Source organism: Cebidichthys violaceus, unplaced genomic scaffold, assembly GCF_023349555.1.
Source record: "Cebidichthys violaceus isolate CVI_PGR_0920_01 unplaced genomic scaffold, fCebVio1.0.p SCAF_34, whole genome shotgun sequence".
In the NCBI taxonomy this organism is placed as follows: Eukaryota; Metazoa; Chordata; class Actinopteri; order Perciformes; family Stichaeidae; genus Cebidichthys; species Cebidichthys violaceus.
Genome location: NW_027176528.1, coordinates 40,419 through 59,842, shown reverse-complemented (window position 1 = coordinate 59,842; position 19,424 = coordinate 40,419). Strand labels below are relative to the sequence as shown.

The 19,424-nt window shown below is 41.3% G+C and overlaps 1 protein-coding gene across 2 annotated transcripts in view; it reads right to left on the bottom strand.

The window, feature by feature from the left end:
* Positions 1-18,884, bottom strand: part of LOC137883632 (collagen alpha-3(VI) chain-like) — a 161,451-nt gene extending 142,567 nt beyond the window's left edge. Inside the window, exons 1-5 of one of the 2 annotated variants that reach the window (XM_068725189.1) lie at positions 18,630-18,884; positions 10,561-10,675; positions 5,485-6,078; positions 3,030-3,653; positions 2,342-2,932 (exon numbers count right to left, since the gene is read on the bottom strand). In XM_068725189.1, coding sequence (XP_068581290.1) covers positions 2,342-2,932; positions 3,030-3,653; positions 5,485-6,078; positions 10,561-10,645 — 1,894 coding nt within the window. In that variant the 5' untranslated portion in view covers positions 10,646-10,675; positions 18,630-18,884. The remainder of the gene's footprint in view (positions 1-2,341; positions 2,933-3,029; positions 3,654-5,484; positions 6,079-10,560; positions 10,676-18,629) is intronic. The other variant, XM_068725190.1, reaches the window with a different exon arrangement.
* Between the last annotated feature and the right edge of the window lie 540 nt (positions 18,885-19,424).

The following is a 19,424-nucleotide window of genomic DNA, read 5'->3' as shown; positions in this document are numbered from 1 at the left end:
TCACAGATATAGTACATAAGCTAGATGCAATCATTACACAATAGATGGGTGGTAAAGCCGTAAGAGCTGGTAATCGGAATTGGAAATAATTACAGCGATAACCAAGGTGTTAGATGCAAGAACATTTCAGAAAACAGTCATTATTAAGAAACTTAGAAATAACTGCAAGATAAGGAACATAGTCTTCTTTCAAAAATGAAAGATGGAGATAGCTGAAAAACATATTTCAATATTCTTCAACTCTGTACCAACTCTGGTCAATGATGTGATTATCATTGGCTCAAGGAAGAGCTTAGGAACAGAAAGAAAGGGCATATGCTGATGCAAGGCAGTCAAGACAAGACTCTCCAGGGTACAAGAAGGAAAAGGATGTGAGCCAATGAGACAGTTTGAGAAACATGAAACTGTTCGACTGATATTCTTCAGAAGGTGTTTCATTGCAATTCAAACTATGAAAGACCAAATTTATTAAACTATAAGCGGGGAGTCAGTTTGATTCTCAAATACTAATCTGTACTTCTTACCTACAACAGTGGGAGGCTCAATTTGTATTTTAGCCTGGACAAATGCAGCTATCTCTGTCTGAATGGACAAAAGTTCACCAAAGACAGGAAAGTTGAAAAGAAATCTTGAGGAGACAGCAATTTTTTCAAGTTCCTCCTGTGTAGCATTTTTCATTCCAATGGCGAAAGACAAAATACCAATTTGTTTTAGGTCTAATGCCGCCCCTGAAACATTGTCATTGGATATGCCACCAGTCAGTAAAAACAGAATCTGAGGGACTCCCTCCAAGCGTCTACTCCCAGATGAAGCCGTGAAAACATGGTCTCGTACAAACTGGAGTGCAGCTCCAGTGTTCCGAGGTCTTCCTCCTTTATGGCGCAGATTTCTTACAGCATAGATGATAGCCTTTTTGGTTCGGTGAGTTTTTAGGTTGAAGTATACTGTGGCGTCATCACTATACTGTACTACGGCCACTCGAACCTTATCTTCGCCAATGTCGAGCTCTTCTGCCATTCTTCTGATGAACTCACGCATAGCTGGTAGTCCATTTCTGGAGTCATCCGAACCATCAAGCAGAAACACTATGTCCCTCTTTTTACTTGCTGTGGCAACAAGGTGATACATGAATAGACAGAAAAAGTGTTCAAGACTTTTCTACACCCATGCGTATAATCAGCATGAGCAAGTTAGAAGTGTAGAAATAAACTCGGTATGGAAAGAAAGATAAGCCACTTCTCTGAAAGGGTTATTCCAAGCAGAACTGCTAAAGAACCATATTTTTATCAGAAAGATGTATGAAAGAATTTGTTGCCTGCAAAGTAACATTGATGTGGACGGATTTGAAAGAGGTATAAAAGAGGGATGGATTCTTAAAAGCTTAGGGGTTACAGAACAGTTGCTTTTTCAAACAGAACACATATTGGAGCAAGGGTCATCATAAATGTATGTGCAAAAGGAATGGGCCAAAACATTTTATTATTGTTAATCATTAGACTAAAAACCTTATGTTAAATATTCTTGAGTGAAAGACTTTTACAGAGACATGAAAGAATTTTATTCAGAAGATAAAAAATAATACTGTACTCCAATTTTAAGGATATAAATGTGGAATTCTTACCTACTAAATCAGAGATTCCAGTCATGGTTTCCCCTGTTTCTTTGTTTATGTTCAGTGTAGCAACAAGTTGCGATTGGATTGAGGGCAACTTGGAGAAATCAGTGACCTTGTATGTGAAACCAGGTTTGTAGGCAATCACTTCCAACTGCTTTGTATTGGCTTCTCCCACTCCAATCCCCACTGACACAATTCCATGCTCTTTAAGAGCAAAGGCTGGGCTTCTCACAATATCGGTGGATGGTTTACTACTTATAAGAATTAAAATCTGGGGCACACCTTCTAGTCTTCTACTCCCCGTTGAGGAAGTGAAGACATTGTGCCTCACAAACTGGAGAGCTCTCCCGATATTCTGGTGCCTCCCACCCTTGTGCCGTAAATTATCTATGGCATTTATTGTGTCATTCTTTGCTTTGTGAGCATTCAGATGAAAGTTGATCTCAGGATTATCAGCAAACTGAACCACAGACACTCTGTCTTGGCTCTTACTGACAGAGAGGCTCTCAACTATGCTCTGAACAAATAGTTTTAACTCTGGGAATCCTTTTCTTGTGTTATCAGAGCCATCCAGTAGGAACACAATATCTCTTTTTGCAGCATTGCTTTGTGCTAAGACACAACAAATAAGATTCAGTTATTCTGATAAACAAAAACATAAGTGGAAGTTGTTTTTTTTTCATATAGCAAGTTTAACACACCAATAAGAAAAGAGATTTAGCTTACCTTGTTGCAGAACTTGGGTCAGCTCTTCGTTTGGGAGTCCCACATAGTTGTTGAGCCTTTGTGGTATGCTGCTAAGCTCACTGAATTCCCTCACAGTGAAGGCAAAGGAAGGGTTGTGTGAAATGGCCTCAATCTGCTTTGGGTCTGCATCCTTAACACCAACACCAAATGGTACGACTCCCGATGTTTTCAGTTCACTAGCAGAATCCTTCACGTTATCCCTGGACTTGCTTCCAGTCAAAACGATTAGAAACTGAGGGACACTTCGCGCAGACCGACTACCATGCCTTTCGGACAAGATTGTGTCCTTCATGAATTTTAGTGCAGTTCCTGTGTTTAGGCTACGTCCACCAGCCAGTTGCATTCCGTTGACAGCTCTTATTACGTCATCTTTGGTTTGATAACTGTCAAGGTAGAAAGTTGGAGTTGGCCTCTCGCTGTGTTGAACCACTGAAACTCGCACCTTGTCAGTCCCAATGTCAAGTGGTTCAATGACTTTAATGATAAAATCCTTGATGTAGGCAAAATCTGCTCGAACATTTTCTGTGCCATCAATGAGAAAGGCAACATCCCTTTCAGCTCCAGCAACAACTGAGGGAAAACAACAAAAACAATTTTAGTTTCTCGGGATACCACTATTTACGTCACATTTATTTCATTGATAGAAACAGAAAGATGCAAAACTCACCAGTTTCTTCTGGTAATGTTGTCACATCTATATCGCCAACTACTGTTATCAACTTTGGCATGATTAGTTCTGCCATAGCTGGCAAATTAGAGAAGCTTATTTCATGGTAAGCCAAATCTGGAACAAAGGCAACTGTTTTCATTAGGGCTTCATCTGCTTGTCCAGAAGTGACGGTGAAAGTCAAAACTCCAAACATAGCCAATTTATCGGCTATCGCTTTAACTTGGTCCTGGGCTGGACCACCTGTGATCAGAACTAACACTTGCTGGACTCCCTCCCTCCTGCGTGAGCCACTTGTTGCCTTGAACATGTTGGCACGGGCATACTCCAATGCAGCTCCTGTATTCAAAACTGAGCCTCCAATCAGCCTGAGTTGAGAGATTTTATCCACAACATCTTGCCTGTTGCTGTAGCTGTTTAAGTCAAATTCCTTTTTTTGACGATCAGCAAACTGCGCAAGACCAATCTGAACCCTTTCAGGACGTATATCCAGCTGGTTGACCACGTTGATCATGAAGTCTCGCACATAGGGCAAGTTACTGCTGCCAACGTAGTTTGAGCCATCCACAAGGAAGACAATGTCTCGGACCACTTTTGTGGTCTGCACTGTGGTTATCTCCACCACTAGGGAAAAGCACAAAAAGAAAACCAATTTTACAAATTATACTGTGTCATACCACATACATATACTTTCAGGCTCTGGAAGACACACTTTATTAGACACATATTAAAAGGTCAAATGATGCTCATGGAAATTGTTATCTGTATAGGCTGCAAAGTTGATTCTTTGTTTTGAGCACTTGCAGACAAGTACCCATTACTTAACCCAGACGTTATTTTTGATTTAGAACTGGCTTTTGACACTCATGTGACCAAAGTCGTGCCGTCCTGCTTTGCTCAATTGAGACAACTAACCAAAAATCAACCACTCCTTTCATCTGCAGACTTAGATAGAGTCATTCATGCTTTTATCTCTTCAAGACTTGACTAATGCAATGCACTTTATTCAGCAGGCGAAACATTCAAAGACTGCAATTGATACAGAACGCTGCTGCCAGGCTTTTAACTCATACCAAGAGAGATGTCCACATCACACCAATCCTTGCTGCCCTTCACTGGTTACCTGTGAGCTTTAGAATTGATTTTAAGATTTTACTGCTAGTTTATGAAGCTTGAATGGCCTGGTCCTTTCCTATATCTGCCATCTGTTGACTCCCTATGAACCTGACCGCCGCCTGAGATCATCCGGCAGGGCTCTACCCTACTAACAGTTCCAAAATAATGACTAGTCACTAAAGCCATCCCTGCCTGGAGATCTAAGGCAAGCAAATTCAGTATCCTCTTTTGAATCTCTTCTAAAGACTCACTTTCAACGTATGGCTTATTCCTACATTTAACTGATTTTATTTGTTGCACATTTACAATTTTGCTTCATCTGGTTTTACCTCTTGGGTTATGGATTTAATTTGCACTGAAAGACTGAGATATTGAATCCCAAATACGGACTACATTTCTCTCTGTCATCTTTAAATTCCCTGCCTGAAGTTTTGAGAAATGCCTTTGCACCTTGTCAGTAGCTTGCGGTCTGAAAATAAATAAATGTTTTTCATCTGCCATTGTTCTGCCTACTGCGTTCTTGGAGCAGAAGGCAACATTAATACTTTGCCACATGGGTAATTGCCCTCATACACAGAAACAGGGGAAATTACACTTAGTTGTCATTATGGGTGTGTTTAAGCTGTAATATCTTTAGCGCAATATCTTTTGTGAAACAGAACTTAAGTATAATTGTTTTTTTCTTGCCTACTGATACTAAGTCACTAGCTCTGACTGTTCCACAGTCACCTGGATGAATTTAGTTTGTTAAGTTAACCTGAGCGACACAAAAAATTGACAATTCCTGTCCATCTACATGAAACCAATAGACTGAATTTTGTGACTATTTCACAACTTGCCATTAACTGCGCTGAACAATATATATAATATATAATATATTGCCACTGTCATAACTTTCAAAACATACAATCCTGTCTCTTACTCGTATTCTGTATGCAGTGTTTTGGCACCTACAAAACCAAAGCTTTCAAAACGACCAGATCTGGTACTTAAACTGGACATTCTTGATTATATTTATTGTCTCATGTTTCATGGGACACAATTATTCCAAAAGACTTCCTGTTTTGGTGGTTTGCTGATAGTGTTAGAAAGCGTTGGCCAACATATCGGTCCAAACTTTTCCATGCGTTCAGTTGGGTATGTCACACAACAAAGAGCATGTAGGATTTAATTCATTTTATCATGCAGCACACTTGTTCGGAAGCATCTCCATTAGTTGTTTGTCCATCTATTTATTCAAGGTTTTCCTTAATATGTCCCTTTAGTTACTTCATTGATTACATTATTATTACAATCATTATTACAATAAATTGAATGTACATAGAAGACAAAGCATTACCTGGCTCAGTGGGTACCTCAGTCACCACCACCCCAGCTAAAGTGGAGAGAGCATCAACGATTGCCTTTGGGTTGCGAATCAGTGAGCGGAAGTCCCTCATATAGAATGCAACGCTGTCGGCAAAGGCAATCTTTCGCAGCTCCTCCTCCTCAGCCGTTTTGGAGCCTGCAGCTAGAGTCAATACACCCAGTCGCTGCAGGGCCATAGCAGGTGCATCCACACTGTCACTGGACTTTTTGCTGGTCATCAACAGTAAAACCTGGGGTATCCCCTGTTGAATACGACTTCCCTTCTCAGGTCGCAGCATATTCGTCCGCACAAAGTCCAAGGCTGCTCCAATGTTGACTGCCTGGCCAGGCCTCGGTTTGATAGCGCCCAGAGCAGCAGTTAATGCCTCCCTGGATCCATGGGAGTTGAGATCCATCTCAAGCCGAGGGATATTGCTGAACTGGGCCAAACCCACTTGCACTTGGTCTGGGCCAATTGGCATGATGTCGACAAACCGCTTGATGAATTCACGCACAGAGTTGATGATCGTTGCACCCATCGTACTGTCAATTAGGAAGATGATGTCTCGTGGTCCCACAGCTAGGACTGAAAAGTAAAAAAAAAAAAGCATTAATATGCCGAAAAAAAACTACATTTAAGTGATGTTATGATGATAAATCTGTAAGTACTAAAGGCTGCCCAAACCCACCAATGATATTCTATAATTAGATATAAGTTTGAACTAATATTGGCACTTTTTAAAACTGGTATTGACAGCTGCATATGGACAAGATATACGGTATAGATTAAGCTGAGAATATCAGTGATAATGCTCAATAACATTAATGATTAATCAACAAAATGTGAAATGAAAATACATAGCCTGTAAGTGACTTTGTGCTCTTTATGAACTGTCGTTTCTATTGCTGATAGCTGATTTGTACATAGTAGTCTTTCAAACAGTTTGTAAAATATAATTTAATGCCATTTAACATTGCTAATATAGGTGGGCCATGTACTTCTGAGTATTGCTACATTTGTTGGAACTTTCTTTTTCTCAAAGTTTGACTACAAAAAACTGTATTCAAAGTAAAGTACATGCATTTTGCATTAGTAACATGAATGGAAGAACTTCTAAAATTCTATGCCGCTTTACAGATGTCTTTGCAATGGATTAATGATTTTCACTTTTGTGGATCTATATATTTGCATCAGAACACTTACAAGAGTTAATATTTCTCACTTTTAATATATCATTACCACATCTGTTAAGTCCTTAATATGACTGAGAATAATGCAATTTCAAGTTTAGCATATCTTACCTTGCACACTACATTCAATATGAGCTCTTTAGAACTTTTTGATTTCCCACAATGCCTTGCCAACTTGTACAGAGAAGTTACATACCTTCTGTGAACTCATTCTGAATTATAATGGTGCGCTGGACCACCCCTTTAATGTATGGGAGCAGCCGGTCACCCATGCTCGCCAATGCTCTGAAATCAGGAGTCGACAGGACAAAACTTTTATCTGTAGCAACTGCTTCCAGATCAGTAGTGGCAGTGTCACCAATCGTCAAGCCGACTGTGATAACACCGGCCCTCTTAAGGGCCCGGTCACCGGCACCAGTATCATCAGTGGATGGCCCAGCACTGACAACCACCAACATCTGGGGCACACCCTCGTCTGCCCTGCCCCCAGCTGTTTGGCTCAACAGGCTCTCGGCCACTTCCTCCAAGGCGAGCCCCAGGTTAGACTCGTCACCCCCTGAGTAGGCAAGGCCCTTCACCGCTTCCAGGACTGATGATTTGCTGTCATAGCTATTTAGATAGAACTTTATCTGCGGGTCGCCGTTGTACAGAGCCAAGGCCACCCGAATAGTGTCCCTGCCCACATCAAGGCGCTCAATGATTCTCAAAGCCAAATCACGCACAAAGGGGAAGTTTGCAGCTCCAACGTTCTGTGATCCATCAATTAAGAGTACTAGGTCAGTTGATTCTTGTGCTTTAAGGAGAGAGAGAGAAAACAAAACAAAATGGAACTTGTGAAAGCGTTAACATGGTGAGATAGAAACAAAGAATCCAGTCAAAGAACTTGTGCTTGCAAATCATTGCATGTGTCAAGTTACATTGAAAGTGAACAAATGAATCAAACATTACAAAACACATCATGCTGCATGTAGGCTGAACCAAGGAGATCTCATAAAAGTCATGTAATTTGTTCATTCTTTTTTCCCTAAAGGTCGCTTTGCATTCTTTAGTCGTGATTGTTGTAATATTTAGTGTGATTTCTCTTCTAGTAACATAACATAAGGTAACATAAGGGTGACTGATTATGATGATTGTCAATATGAATGATAATAGTATTAATTACAGTATTAATACTAATCATTTATATAAGATTCATGTAGTTGATTCTCCCCATATTATATGGTCAACAATAACAGCTTAATTAGGTCAACAAAAAATCAAAATTCCATGCAAACTATTGTTTTTAAACATCAGGGGCGGTTTAGTAAAACAATTTGACAATTTTGATTAATTGTGAACTAATTCTGGGAAATGGAATTTGTTTTGAATGTGGCTGAGTGACCTGATCTGAAATGTGAACATATTTTGTAGAAACAAATGTAACATTTTGAGCGGGGAAGAGGGGAAAAAATGGAAAATATTTAAAATGTGTAAAAACTAATTGTTTAATCGTTATAATCGATATAATTAAAAAGCAACCACAAGTGGTCAGGTAATATTAGGAATTGTCAGAATAATGATGAAGGGTACGCCATCATGAGACCACACTATTATAACAACTGCAAGTCATAAAGAAAAAAAAAATAATGCTTAAAAAAAACATTAAGCTGTTTCATCCTTGTTAAATTAGTCTCACGTGTCCCTTGTATAAGCTCCATTGGGTTCAGCCATCCCATGCAGACTCTTGTTACGGACCTCAGATAAAGTGACCAGTCATGACCCTGTGGCACATCCTTGGGGCCTACAAGCTTACAGTACTTGAGGATGAATTACATGTGATTCAATGTAAAATGAGTTTCATTTCAATTTGAATATTGTATGCTGGCAAAGGTAATGTTGTCTTTGGATATTTGACATTTTATGTATGTAGTTTCATAGGAATGTGTTTTAACTCATTATATATAATTTCTGTACATCAACATGTAAAGATATTCTCAAAGTACTGCTGCAGGTCAAGGATGAGTCCAAGCAGGTTCATCTCTGTTTCAAATACAGAATATTGCACATATTTCACACGGAGAGACATTGTGACTGATAAAACAAACACAAGACACATAAGCAGTGGTGCATGGTTAGCTATTGTTAAAAGCTCATTGGTTGATTTTCAGATGTGATATTTTAAAGGGTAAGGTATCCTCCAGTCTTTTTTCTTCTCCAAGGATTTTCTGAACAAATATCAGTCTGAGGTGTCAATGCTTGGATTTTACAATGTTATTATGTTGCAGTCTGTATAGTGTCATCATTTACAGATGTGTCTAAAAGAAACAGAAAATAGTGTCTTATTACTGAGGTTATTGCTGTTTGCAAACACAGAACTCAAATCCCTACCAATTGTAAATGCGCCTGGGACAGAATGTTCTCATCACTTCAAAAGCTTTCTCTCGATCTATACTCATTGTTTTTCTTCTGGCTTTGCACCAAATCTAAGATGCTGTAGGGATGTCTATTACATGCAGATCTTACTGTGATTTGTAAAGCATTAAGGGAGTATTAAGTGGGGTAAGACAAAACAAGTGATGTTAATTTTGCAGGTGGATAGTGAAAGGTTATTGTGGTTAAAAAACAAATACTTGATTGTGTTAATGATCAAATCCAGTCACGGCCACGAAGGCAGCAGCTTCGTCCTGCACATGTAGACATTAGTAATGGTAGTGACACTGGTCCCATTTCATTACCTGTCCCTCCTCCAGCCACGGGGGCCTCGTTTGCCACAGGACCACCCCCTGACCGGGTCACTGCGTCACAAAGCCCCACTACTAAATCTTGGATTATATCCCTCAAAGTCAGGAAAGAGTCTACACTGAATACATGAATGTCATGGGGCTTGCTAGCCATCTCCCTGAGCTCCGAGTCAACCGCATCCTGAACTCCGACCGCAAACACCTCCACGCCTGCCAGCCACAGCACCTGAGCCGGCTCGGCCACGTCATCCTGGGAGCGCCCATCCGTTAGCACCACGACCGCCTGGGCCACACCTTCAACAGCGCGGCTGCCCGAAGCAGTGGTCAAGTGTGTACGAATCAGGAAATCCAGGCCCAGGCCAGTCCGGGTGCCCCCGCCGCGGTACGGCATAGCCTTGATGTGTGCCAGGACTCCCTGTGTTGTTGGGTAGCTGTTGAGCTGGAACTCAGTTTGAGGCGTATTACTGTACTGCACGAGGGCAAATTTAAACCTGTCCCCTCCAGCCTGGTGAAGTGATTGTATCAAGCTGTACAGAAATTGTCTGACATGTTCAAAGTTCTCCTTGCCCATACTCCAAGACGAATCCACTAGAAAGTATATATCAGCTTCCAACCCTTGTGCACAATCTTTGAAAGAAAGTGTTTGGAGGACAAAAGTGAAGACCGGGGAAAAGATGCTTGATGTTTAATACCAAAATATTGTATTGGTGCTTAACACTAACTGTTGCACAATGCAACTAAAATGTTTAAGTAATTCTAAGTTTGACAGCATCATTCTGCTTGCTTTATTGAAAACATCTGACTGGACTTGGTACTCTAACACTCCTGAGGCCTCTATTCCATTTTTTTTGTGTCCACTGTTGTGCAAATTTTTAATATAATAATAATAACAATAATTTACAATCGAAAAATAGCCAGTTTAACAACAATGCTCACAAGAAGTGAACTATCGCTCCACGAATGTGTTTTGTTTTTTCTTAGGATGTCATACACACTTTTATAAATCCTACTTTTTCTTTGCAATATATGAAAAGGTGCACCTGTAGACTATATCACACTGTGCATTGCTGAAATCTGGAAAAGAACATTACTGTGCAAGCAGAACGACCATCTGCATAATTAGCACAGCCTGCTGAGATGAACTAAGTTCGACTTACCTTGCTGAGCCTCAAGGTTAGGGAGGAGCCCTGAAAACAGGACTCCCAGGAGGGCACAAAGCGGTAACAACCGATGCCTCCTCATCTTCTCTCAGCGAAACAGCCAAGGGGACACCTGTGAAACCAGAAGCAAAATATCATATGAATATGAGCCAGCAGCCCCATGAACATGCCAATACATAAACATGCTTAAGTACAAACTACAGGTTTCAGTGTTTTGAATGTCCTATTTTCACATACAGCTTGTATTTTTTGAATGGTTTGGTGAAAAAGTTGAGGGTTTTTTGGGGTTTTTTATCCAAGAGCGCATCATCTAATCTTTGACGCAGCGCACGTCTCCTGCCAGCCCTTTTTGTCAGTATGTGCAAGAATATGAGATGTCCTACTGCTACCACTGCTGAAGTGTCACTATGTCCTAGTTTCCTAAAGTACTGAGCCGAGCATTGTTCACATGAGGCTCACACAAAGCTTTAAAACACGCATGGTATCTGACATTAAATGCTGCTATGTTTAAATACAACAAAAATGATTAAAATCAGCAGCACAGACATTCCTAAGGACTGAATGTTCCAACTCACAAAATAAAGAGGGGTATTGGGCAGTAAGATACAGTTTCACTGTGATTTTAACTAAAGTCACAGGAAATTAAGGGAGGTCACATGTGGCTCACCATCTACTTTACAGTAAGCATCAAATTGCAAAAAGAGGAACCTCCATTGTCACAGCCAAAATCTAATTTTCTTCAAGTAGGTTACTAACACGTTTGTTTATCAGAGAGCCTAACACGTCCTCATTAGACCAAGATGTCCACATTATGAAACAAGCTCCCACAAAGATGGAAATACAGATTCACACACTTTAACTTTTGAACAAAATCCTCAATTTGAATAAAGAAATTCAACGTATTAAATGAGTTTGTTAATTTGATTCTTTAATGAATACAACTCGTCAGTTTTTGTTAATAAAAGACTTCTGTATCCAGTAAGTGTGTTTTTATGATTTTACTTGCATGTGCAAACCTAATCTGGACAATCTCAAGGCAAACAAATCCTGGCACACACTTTGTAATCTCTGGCGCCCCCCTGAGGGGGGCCCGGACCCCAGTTTGGGAACCACTGGCTTAAGTTAACCATCACTGCCAAAATGGCAAACCCCAGCCTTTTCTCGAGCTGTGGCCTAGAGACAGCTTAACCACCAAACAGCCCTTTGAGAAGTAAGGATTCCCCTTCTCACTCATAGGTCTAAAACTCACAATGGTCCTCTCAAAGATGGACGACCGAGAGCACAAAAACACACGGAGGCTATTAAATGTCAGACCACCCTGAGATGGTGATAATGTGGGTCCAGGTCCAAGAGCAGCCAGAGTAATTGCATTTTAATCACACTGAAGCCAGGATGTTTACACAGGAATATTAAGATTAGATTACAACAAAAAGGGTCCTTAAAAAAGAAATGTCTTTAGATGGCACAGGGCCAATGACCAAGGAAGTCGTTACCCTTAGACTAATGATGGGGGAGTGGAGGGAGTCTCTTTAAAAGTCTGTCAGCCTGCTGGCGGTCACACAATAAAAGCTCAGCACTAATGAGTGCACTGTAAAAAAATAAAGTGGTGTTTGGGTAATTAGAGATTTACTGTATGTCTGCTTTAATTGAAATAAATGAGTGCATTTATGCTGATGGAGGAGGGTATCATGGATACTGAGGCACAACTGGGGCTACACTGAAAACTACCAATGCCCTCTAGTGGAGAATGCAGGTATAACACAGTATAAGAGACACATAATGGCACATAAAACTTCTGTGCTTTTCATCTGTCTTTTATCATAAGCTTATATAATGGAATATGACTAAGTCACAGGGCTTATGTAATGAAGAACATATGCCAATGTCTTTGTGTGCAAATAACTTGGGAGACTGTAAAACGCAAAGCTTACAGTATGATTTTTCTGTTTCTGTTTGTTCATTCACTGATTAACCCCCCACAATTATTTTCAGTGGTGTTCAATTTGAAATGAAATACAACAAAATCAATTCCTGCACAAAGATTGCTACTAGTGAAGTGCAAATTGAGCTTTTTATTGCAGCAATTTAAGATGAAAACTAAGAGAGAGGAAACTCCTCAACTCCCCAACACACACTGATATTAGTACCTCTCAGTTGTGGAAAACGTCCCTGTCTACAGTGGATTCTGTCGCCCTCTGATCTTACTAAATGTTGACGTCAATCCTATTTGAATTAAATGATTTATTTATTTTTGCTGTGGAGTAAAAGAGACTCTTTCACGAAGATAGGAAAGCCTGGGTCAGCTAGGCTTGAATCAAAGCCATCCACAATAATGAATCATAAACACACACTGCAGGCGTTGAGTTGGTTGGAGTCACAGTGTTTACACTTTGCTGTGTGTGCCGTTTGTGCAGACCGCACTTTAAAAAGTGACAATGAAACTCTGAACCGTTCGGGGGGAAAAAAGCAGTAATAGTGACATTTGTACTGGCTCTTCAGACAGGCCCGTCAGTGCCTCTCTGGGAATGTTGGCCATTCGGTTGAATACAAGAACATTACTAAACGTACTAAATATTAGAGGTAGCAGTGTTTACCAACTGTGAAATGAAATGACCACGACCTCTTAACAGCACATTAACTCGGCGGTGGCACGCAACATGTTAAAACTGCCACCACGGAAACAATTTCACATTCTGTACAGGCAACAAAACCACTTAGGTTTAGGAAAAACATCATGGCTGGGCTTAAAATAAGTCAAATACGGAAACACGCAACAAACGTCACTAAAGTAACTTCACAGTGGTCTGCTGGTTTGACCCGTCCCCCTCCTGTCTTTCTCACTGGTTATGTTTTTAAGCTCAGAGCTAGGGACGTGGATGCGTCTAATTTGTGTGTCCACCATGACAGAGGACTCTAGTTGACTTTCCACTGGCATCGTTTCTGTGGTGTCGACACGTCATTTTAACGCATTATGCACCACCACCCCTTAATGCGCCGTTAAGAGGTCGGGGTCATTTCATATAATTCCGGGTGGGGTCCTTTTATATTTGCCCAACAAGATTATGATGATTGCACATAAACATTTTCTGTGATAATCGTTGCATTATAACACAATATGTTTCAACCAAGTAGAGAGAGGTTGTTTTTTTTTTATACTTTAGTGAGAAAAAATGTAAAAAAGGAAATCTAAGTCCTCTTGGACACTGCAACAGATGTTTGTGTTTTCCACTCATGCTCCTGTGATTTCAGGTCACTCTAAAGCCACTGCAGAGTTTGCCAGGCCTGGTCAATGTGTCAACACTATGGCTTCCCCCTCGCCGCCACGGAGGAAAACACAGCAGCACAGTGGAGTCCTGTTCTCGCTGATACGAGCAGCCAAAACAATGACAGCATGTGGAATTACATTAGAGAGAAAATGAAGAAATGCTGGCTCTGAATTACTAACTTAAAGTTAGTTCATCTTTTTTTTTTTTTACTGCCATTCTGGGAAAGAAGTGTAAATTTGTAATGGCAATCGTGTTAGCAAACATTTTCCTGTGGACACATTCAACAGACACGGAGAAACACTTTCATTCATTTGGTCTTATATGTTTATGGCAACCTCTTGGTCTCCACCTCCCTGAGAGGAACATCTGGCTCTTTAGCTGCCAAATGCTCAACTATGTTCACCAGCTCATCGCTGTCGGACGTTTTTGGTGCTGGGCAGGTTGTGCACATTGAGTTTATCCGAGGTTTTAACATTTTGAATTTGAATCTCAATCCCTGCCAGCATCCTAAAATTATCATCAGGTCTCAGCCCAAATAATTTGCACCTAACATGCTTCTGGCATTATAGGGAACTCAATAACTCCATTGTTAAGCTCTTCTTCTTACGGAAAAACTTGAGTCACGTTTACTCTCACTCACTCACTCACACACACACTGCGTGCACCACATGCTGTATGAACTGCGGATCACAGCTTCAAAACTGACATCCCTGCAAACCTAAACCCCCTGTGTACTAATGAGTAGTCTTTGTGTTACTTTCATCCCATTTAATGTCAGTGTCCCACAGTTAAACTGAGTTTGAGACATATCAGCATGCATTGAACTCTAATAGTGTCTTTTTTTTTTCTTTTTTTTTGCTTCTACGAACACTAGGGGTCGCCAAAGGTGGACATTTACAAATCTAACACACAGGCGCTTTGAGAAGCTGAAGATATGTGGTAGCTAACATCGATCATGTTGCATGCCTGGGCCTGTAAGCAAAGCAGAGACGGCCATATATGGCTGACATCTTGACCGTCTAAACATATGAAGATGGGGAGCTATGATCTGTTAGCATGTTTTTGTGTTTTTCTCCCGCTGAGGTCCACTTGTGTGCGCCTCTGGTATATGCCGAGGCTTCAATTAATCTTCACGTGTAATCCAGTAACCACCATGAAGTGGCAGGGCTAATGGAGAGTAGGGAGACAGTGTATGTCATGCAGCAAGCAGAGCATGCTGCCCCTTACGCTGTATATATAACGGAATATCCTGCTCAGTGGTGTTATTTATCGTTAACACTGTCGGCGTGCGTTTGCAGAGCGCGATAGATGTGCCCATGGACACTCTGAAGTGCGATTGCATCTGGACCTCACACACTCATTTACAGCAAAGACCACACACACACACACACACACATAAACATGCACATGCATAAACACACTCACAAGCTCAGAATGCAGCACGGCACAAAAATTCCATCAGCACCAGTGACAGATATCAGAGTACATAATTGCACACCAGCTACACCAAGTGGCCCTCCTAGGATAGGACACGGTCTCCTCACGAAGATAAAGGTCCTTGTGCACACAAAGGGTTGCTGCGATTGGTACATTTTCACACTGGTTGAAGTACTCTAAATACAGACTTTTAATAGGCGTTCCTTCGACAAGAACATCAAAATGCTTGGCTTCACATTGAAATTTCAAAATGCATTTTCAACTCCACAGGTTTGACCAAAATAGGGCTAAAAACTGAACTGTGAGCGGACTGACAAAGTCAGCAGCTATCTTGTGTGGACATAGTGGAGCATTTAGCAGCTACAGAGACAGATCATTCTCTGAGGAAGTAGTGGAGATCAGATTACAAGAGAAGAGTGAATATGATGTAGCTCTGAATGTGTAAAATTGCAACTGTTTGCTAATGAGTTCACCTAACCAACTTATTTTATCCATTTTCGTTTTTACACAATATGCAAATGAACTGTAACATTACATTTTCTTACAGTAGTTTATACTTTGGGTCCCAGTGGGTGTTCCCTGTTTTTTTTTAGTTATGTTGGTAGGAAGAGGCAACGCTCACCGCTAATATTGGAGCTATAGTGTGACGTGTCTAAATGTCAAAACATTTAATGCACTGGGGGGGGGGGCTGTTACATTTCCCATGATAAATATTTTCCTACACTGAAAAAGTTGCCAGTGACACTACTGGAGATCCTGCCACAGTGGCAAATCTGCGTTTCTTTTGGCAAATAACTCCTCAGCCGGAGTGTAGCAGACGTGTCCTCATTAAATATGTCAAATATGATCTCTCCCATTTGTAGATGCATCAATTATAAGATGATGATGTGCATCTCATTACAAACTTGAATGTGGTCTGGGCTTAAATGTTCATGTAATCAAACTGGCTCAAGCAGCTCCTTAAACACTTCATTACAGACTGAAACCTTGTACATATCAATTATACTGTCAACAGCAGTTGTTGATGCCAATTAGCACAAAGCAATTCTGTTTTCTTTTCTATGCAAGATATCTCCTCGCAAACCGTTGACAATCTTGAAGCTACAGGTAAAATAAGTGAAGTCACGAGGGCCGTGAGTCATTTCTTCGCTGCTGAGTTTGAGACAACTCCACACTGCCGCTCACTGGCATCATGGGGGAAAATATCACTCGCACATATAGAGTTACAGAGACCTAGCGCTGGTTAGCCTCCACGCATATGAATCAATCGCGAGGGCGGTGTGGACCCGCATGCCCCTCAACTGGAAAAAGATGCAACGTGACATGTGTGGCACAGATGAGAGGAGGATCAATGATAGTTAAAACGGGGGGGGGGGGGGGGGGGGCAGGAAGGGCGGGCAGTTCCACACAGCTGGTGGGTATTAGGGCGTCTGACACCTAGCAGATGTGTGTTCAAGCGTCGCGGCCAAAGTCCTTCAGGTTGAGTTCAAGTACTAATCGTGACACTCCTGCACTTTTTGGTTAGGATGAGAGAGAAGCATAAGGAGATAGCTTTAAGACTGAACTCATGGGGGGGGGGGGGGGGGGGTCCTGTGATCTTCATCAATCAACACCTCAAAATGACCACAAGTTTGACAGAAACTTCATGCCATCGTCACCCACAGAGCTTAGTGCTCTCTCTAACCAATGCATAACGGTTTGAACGGTTTCTCCCAATTTACATCCGTTGCAATTACAGATAGTTGTTCCCTTGGAGCGGTAGTTCTAAGTTGAGACTGGACCTTTCTGAAAAATGCTCCAACCTTCCAGACATCTGTGCTGCATCACGGCAAGAAGAGCAAAAGCTGGAGGGAGTGCAGTAGTCATAAACCACACTAATGCTGATTTATACTGTATATATCCAAAAACCCTTTGTTGAGAATCCTCTGCCAACAACAGTTTCAATACCAGCTTCCAATGGGAGCTGTTCATTGTCGTAAGACTGGCAATAAATTATGTGTAAAATATTTCAAACACATGAAGCGAGATCTGGAGCGTGCACCAAAAGTTTCATATCGCTTTTGAACGACGACCAAGTTCTTCCTCTCCGGGTTAGTGCAAACATAAAACTACATGAAAGTGGTAGCTCATGAGAATTATCTCCAATCTAATTTGATTATGTTGAGACTTGGAAGGATTGAATAACTTATTTTGCACATCACATCCCACGCGCACAAAATGAAACATTGCAATGAAGACATTCCTCAATCCCTCCTTGGACAGTCCTGAGGAAGAAGTGGGAGATCGATGACTCACACCTTGGTTCACTAAACTGCAGCCCACTGCCACCACCACCACCATCCAACATCCACCCACCCCACCTCTTTCGTCCAATGGAAGAAAAAAAAGCCCTCCTGGGTCTCCTGGTTCTTCTGGCCAGCTGTGTGGAAAACGCTCTCTTCACACTTTTCCACTCCTGCGCTCGTTTCACAGAGGGTGTGGTTTGGGGCTACTGCTGCAGTGGAAACATCCAACTGCTCCTCTTTACAGCATGCATGTGGGTGTGGAGATGCAACTGTAGAATTACCGACAGATTCCCTATTTAGATTTAACTGAATGACTCACAGATCAATCCGGAATACTAACAAAGTGCACAAAAATGAGCTATTGACGTGTGATCGATGACACTTTTTGACGATGACACAGCAGGTTTTGATGGAGGACTTAGATAATCTGATGCATTATGTGCATCAATAACCCAAAATATGTATTCTACCACAGAATGAACATCACGGATTGATATTGAAATTACTCATTGCAACAGGTTCACAAGTCTAACACTGATCTGGGATCACAGCATTGGACTAAACATATAGCATGCCAACAGTCTTTTTTTTTATATCACCACAATTATTTGACACCTGTGCAGTAAATCAAACTTTGCACAATGCAGGAATGTCAAACGTGATTTTAAGGTTTTCAAAGAGAAAAAGAGCGCTCACTCCACACTCACACATGCATCGTACACAACATTGCTGAGGTCCTCTCTTCCACCCTTACTGTGGCTCACCTCTTGCCCTTGCAGCACTCTCACCACTTAAGTACAGGTTTCGGCCACGCTGCTAAACGCATGCTGTCTGATATTTATGACCTGTAAGCCAAAAACTCTGTGCAACCCTGTGATTATGACACCCGTCGTAAACTTACAAGTTGTGACTTTAAACTGTGCTTTGGTCAATGCTCTATTTATAATCAACATTCAGTGCAATCAAGGTCAATCCTTAAAGAACTCAAAAAGCAAGCACGCATGTGTAAAAACCAAAGCAGAAGCCTTTTTTCCTGCAAGATCAATCACATTGAGAACAATGCAGATTCAAAACTTACCCTGAGCTGAAGTAGCCGTACTCCAATGTCTTTGTTTTTGAAGAAAAAAATCTGTATATTATCAGTTATGCAAAATGACTGCAAGCGAGACTTTTGGGCATTATCCTCCTGACAAATTCCCCCTGCTGGCTTTTTTCAGCTCCTCCCAGAGGAAGGCGGCTGAGCAAAGCTGTGATAAGGTCACTGATAGGAGATGTGTAGAAACAGAGGTCCTGAGTGAAGGAAGGAAATGGTTGAGACTGAAAGAGACAGACACCCTCCCGGTCTCGAACCAAAGGAGATGTGGTGCACAGTTCAAGGCTGGGATGGGACAAACTTCTAAACTTCTGGAGATCTGCCACCTCTCTCTTCCTCCTCCCACTTACTTTAAAGAGAGGGGAAAAAAAGAAAAGAGGCGGGAGAAGAGAGTGGAGGGGGGGGGGGGTGAAGTAAATGAAAACCAGACACATAGCCCTGTTTGGTCTGGATGTGAAGAGAGGATGACGTCACAAATCTGGAGAGGGATTTTCTCCTTACCTTTTCCTACATTTTGCCAGTTCTCCCTCCACCTCTGTGGGCCCTTTCTTACATTTAAGCTATTTAGAAATTCGTTGTTACATTAAAACGACTCTTAAGAAAAAAAAACATATTGTGGTTTGAGTAACTATCACCCATTGGTAAAGTGATTTAGCCACGCACGTTTCTCTTTAAAGATGGATAATTAATGGCTGGTTCCATGTGTCAATTAACCTCACATTGGCCCTAAAGCTGATGAATATGGTGCATGAATAATCTGTGGGCCATCCTGGCAAGAAG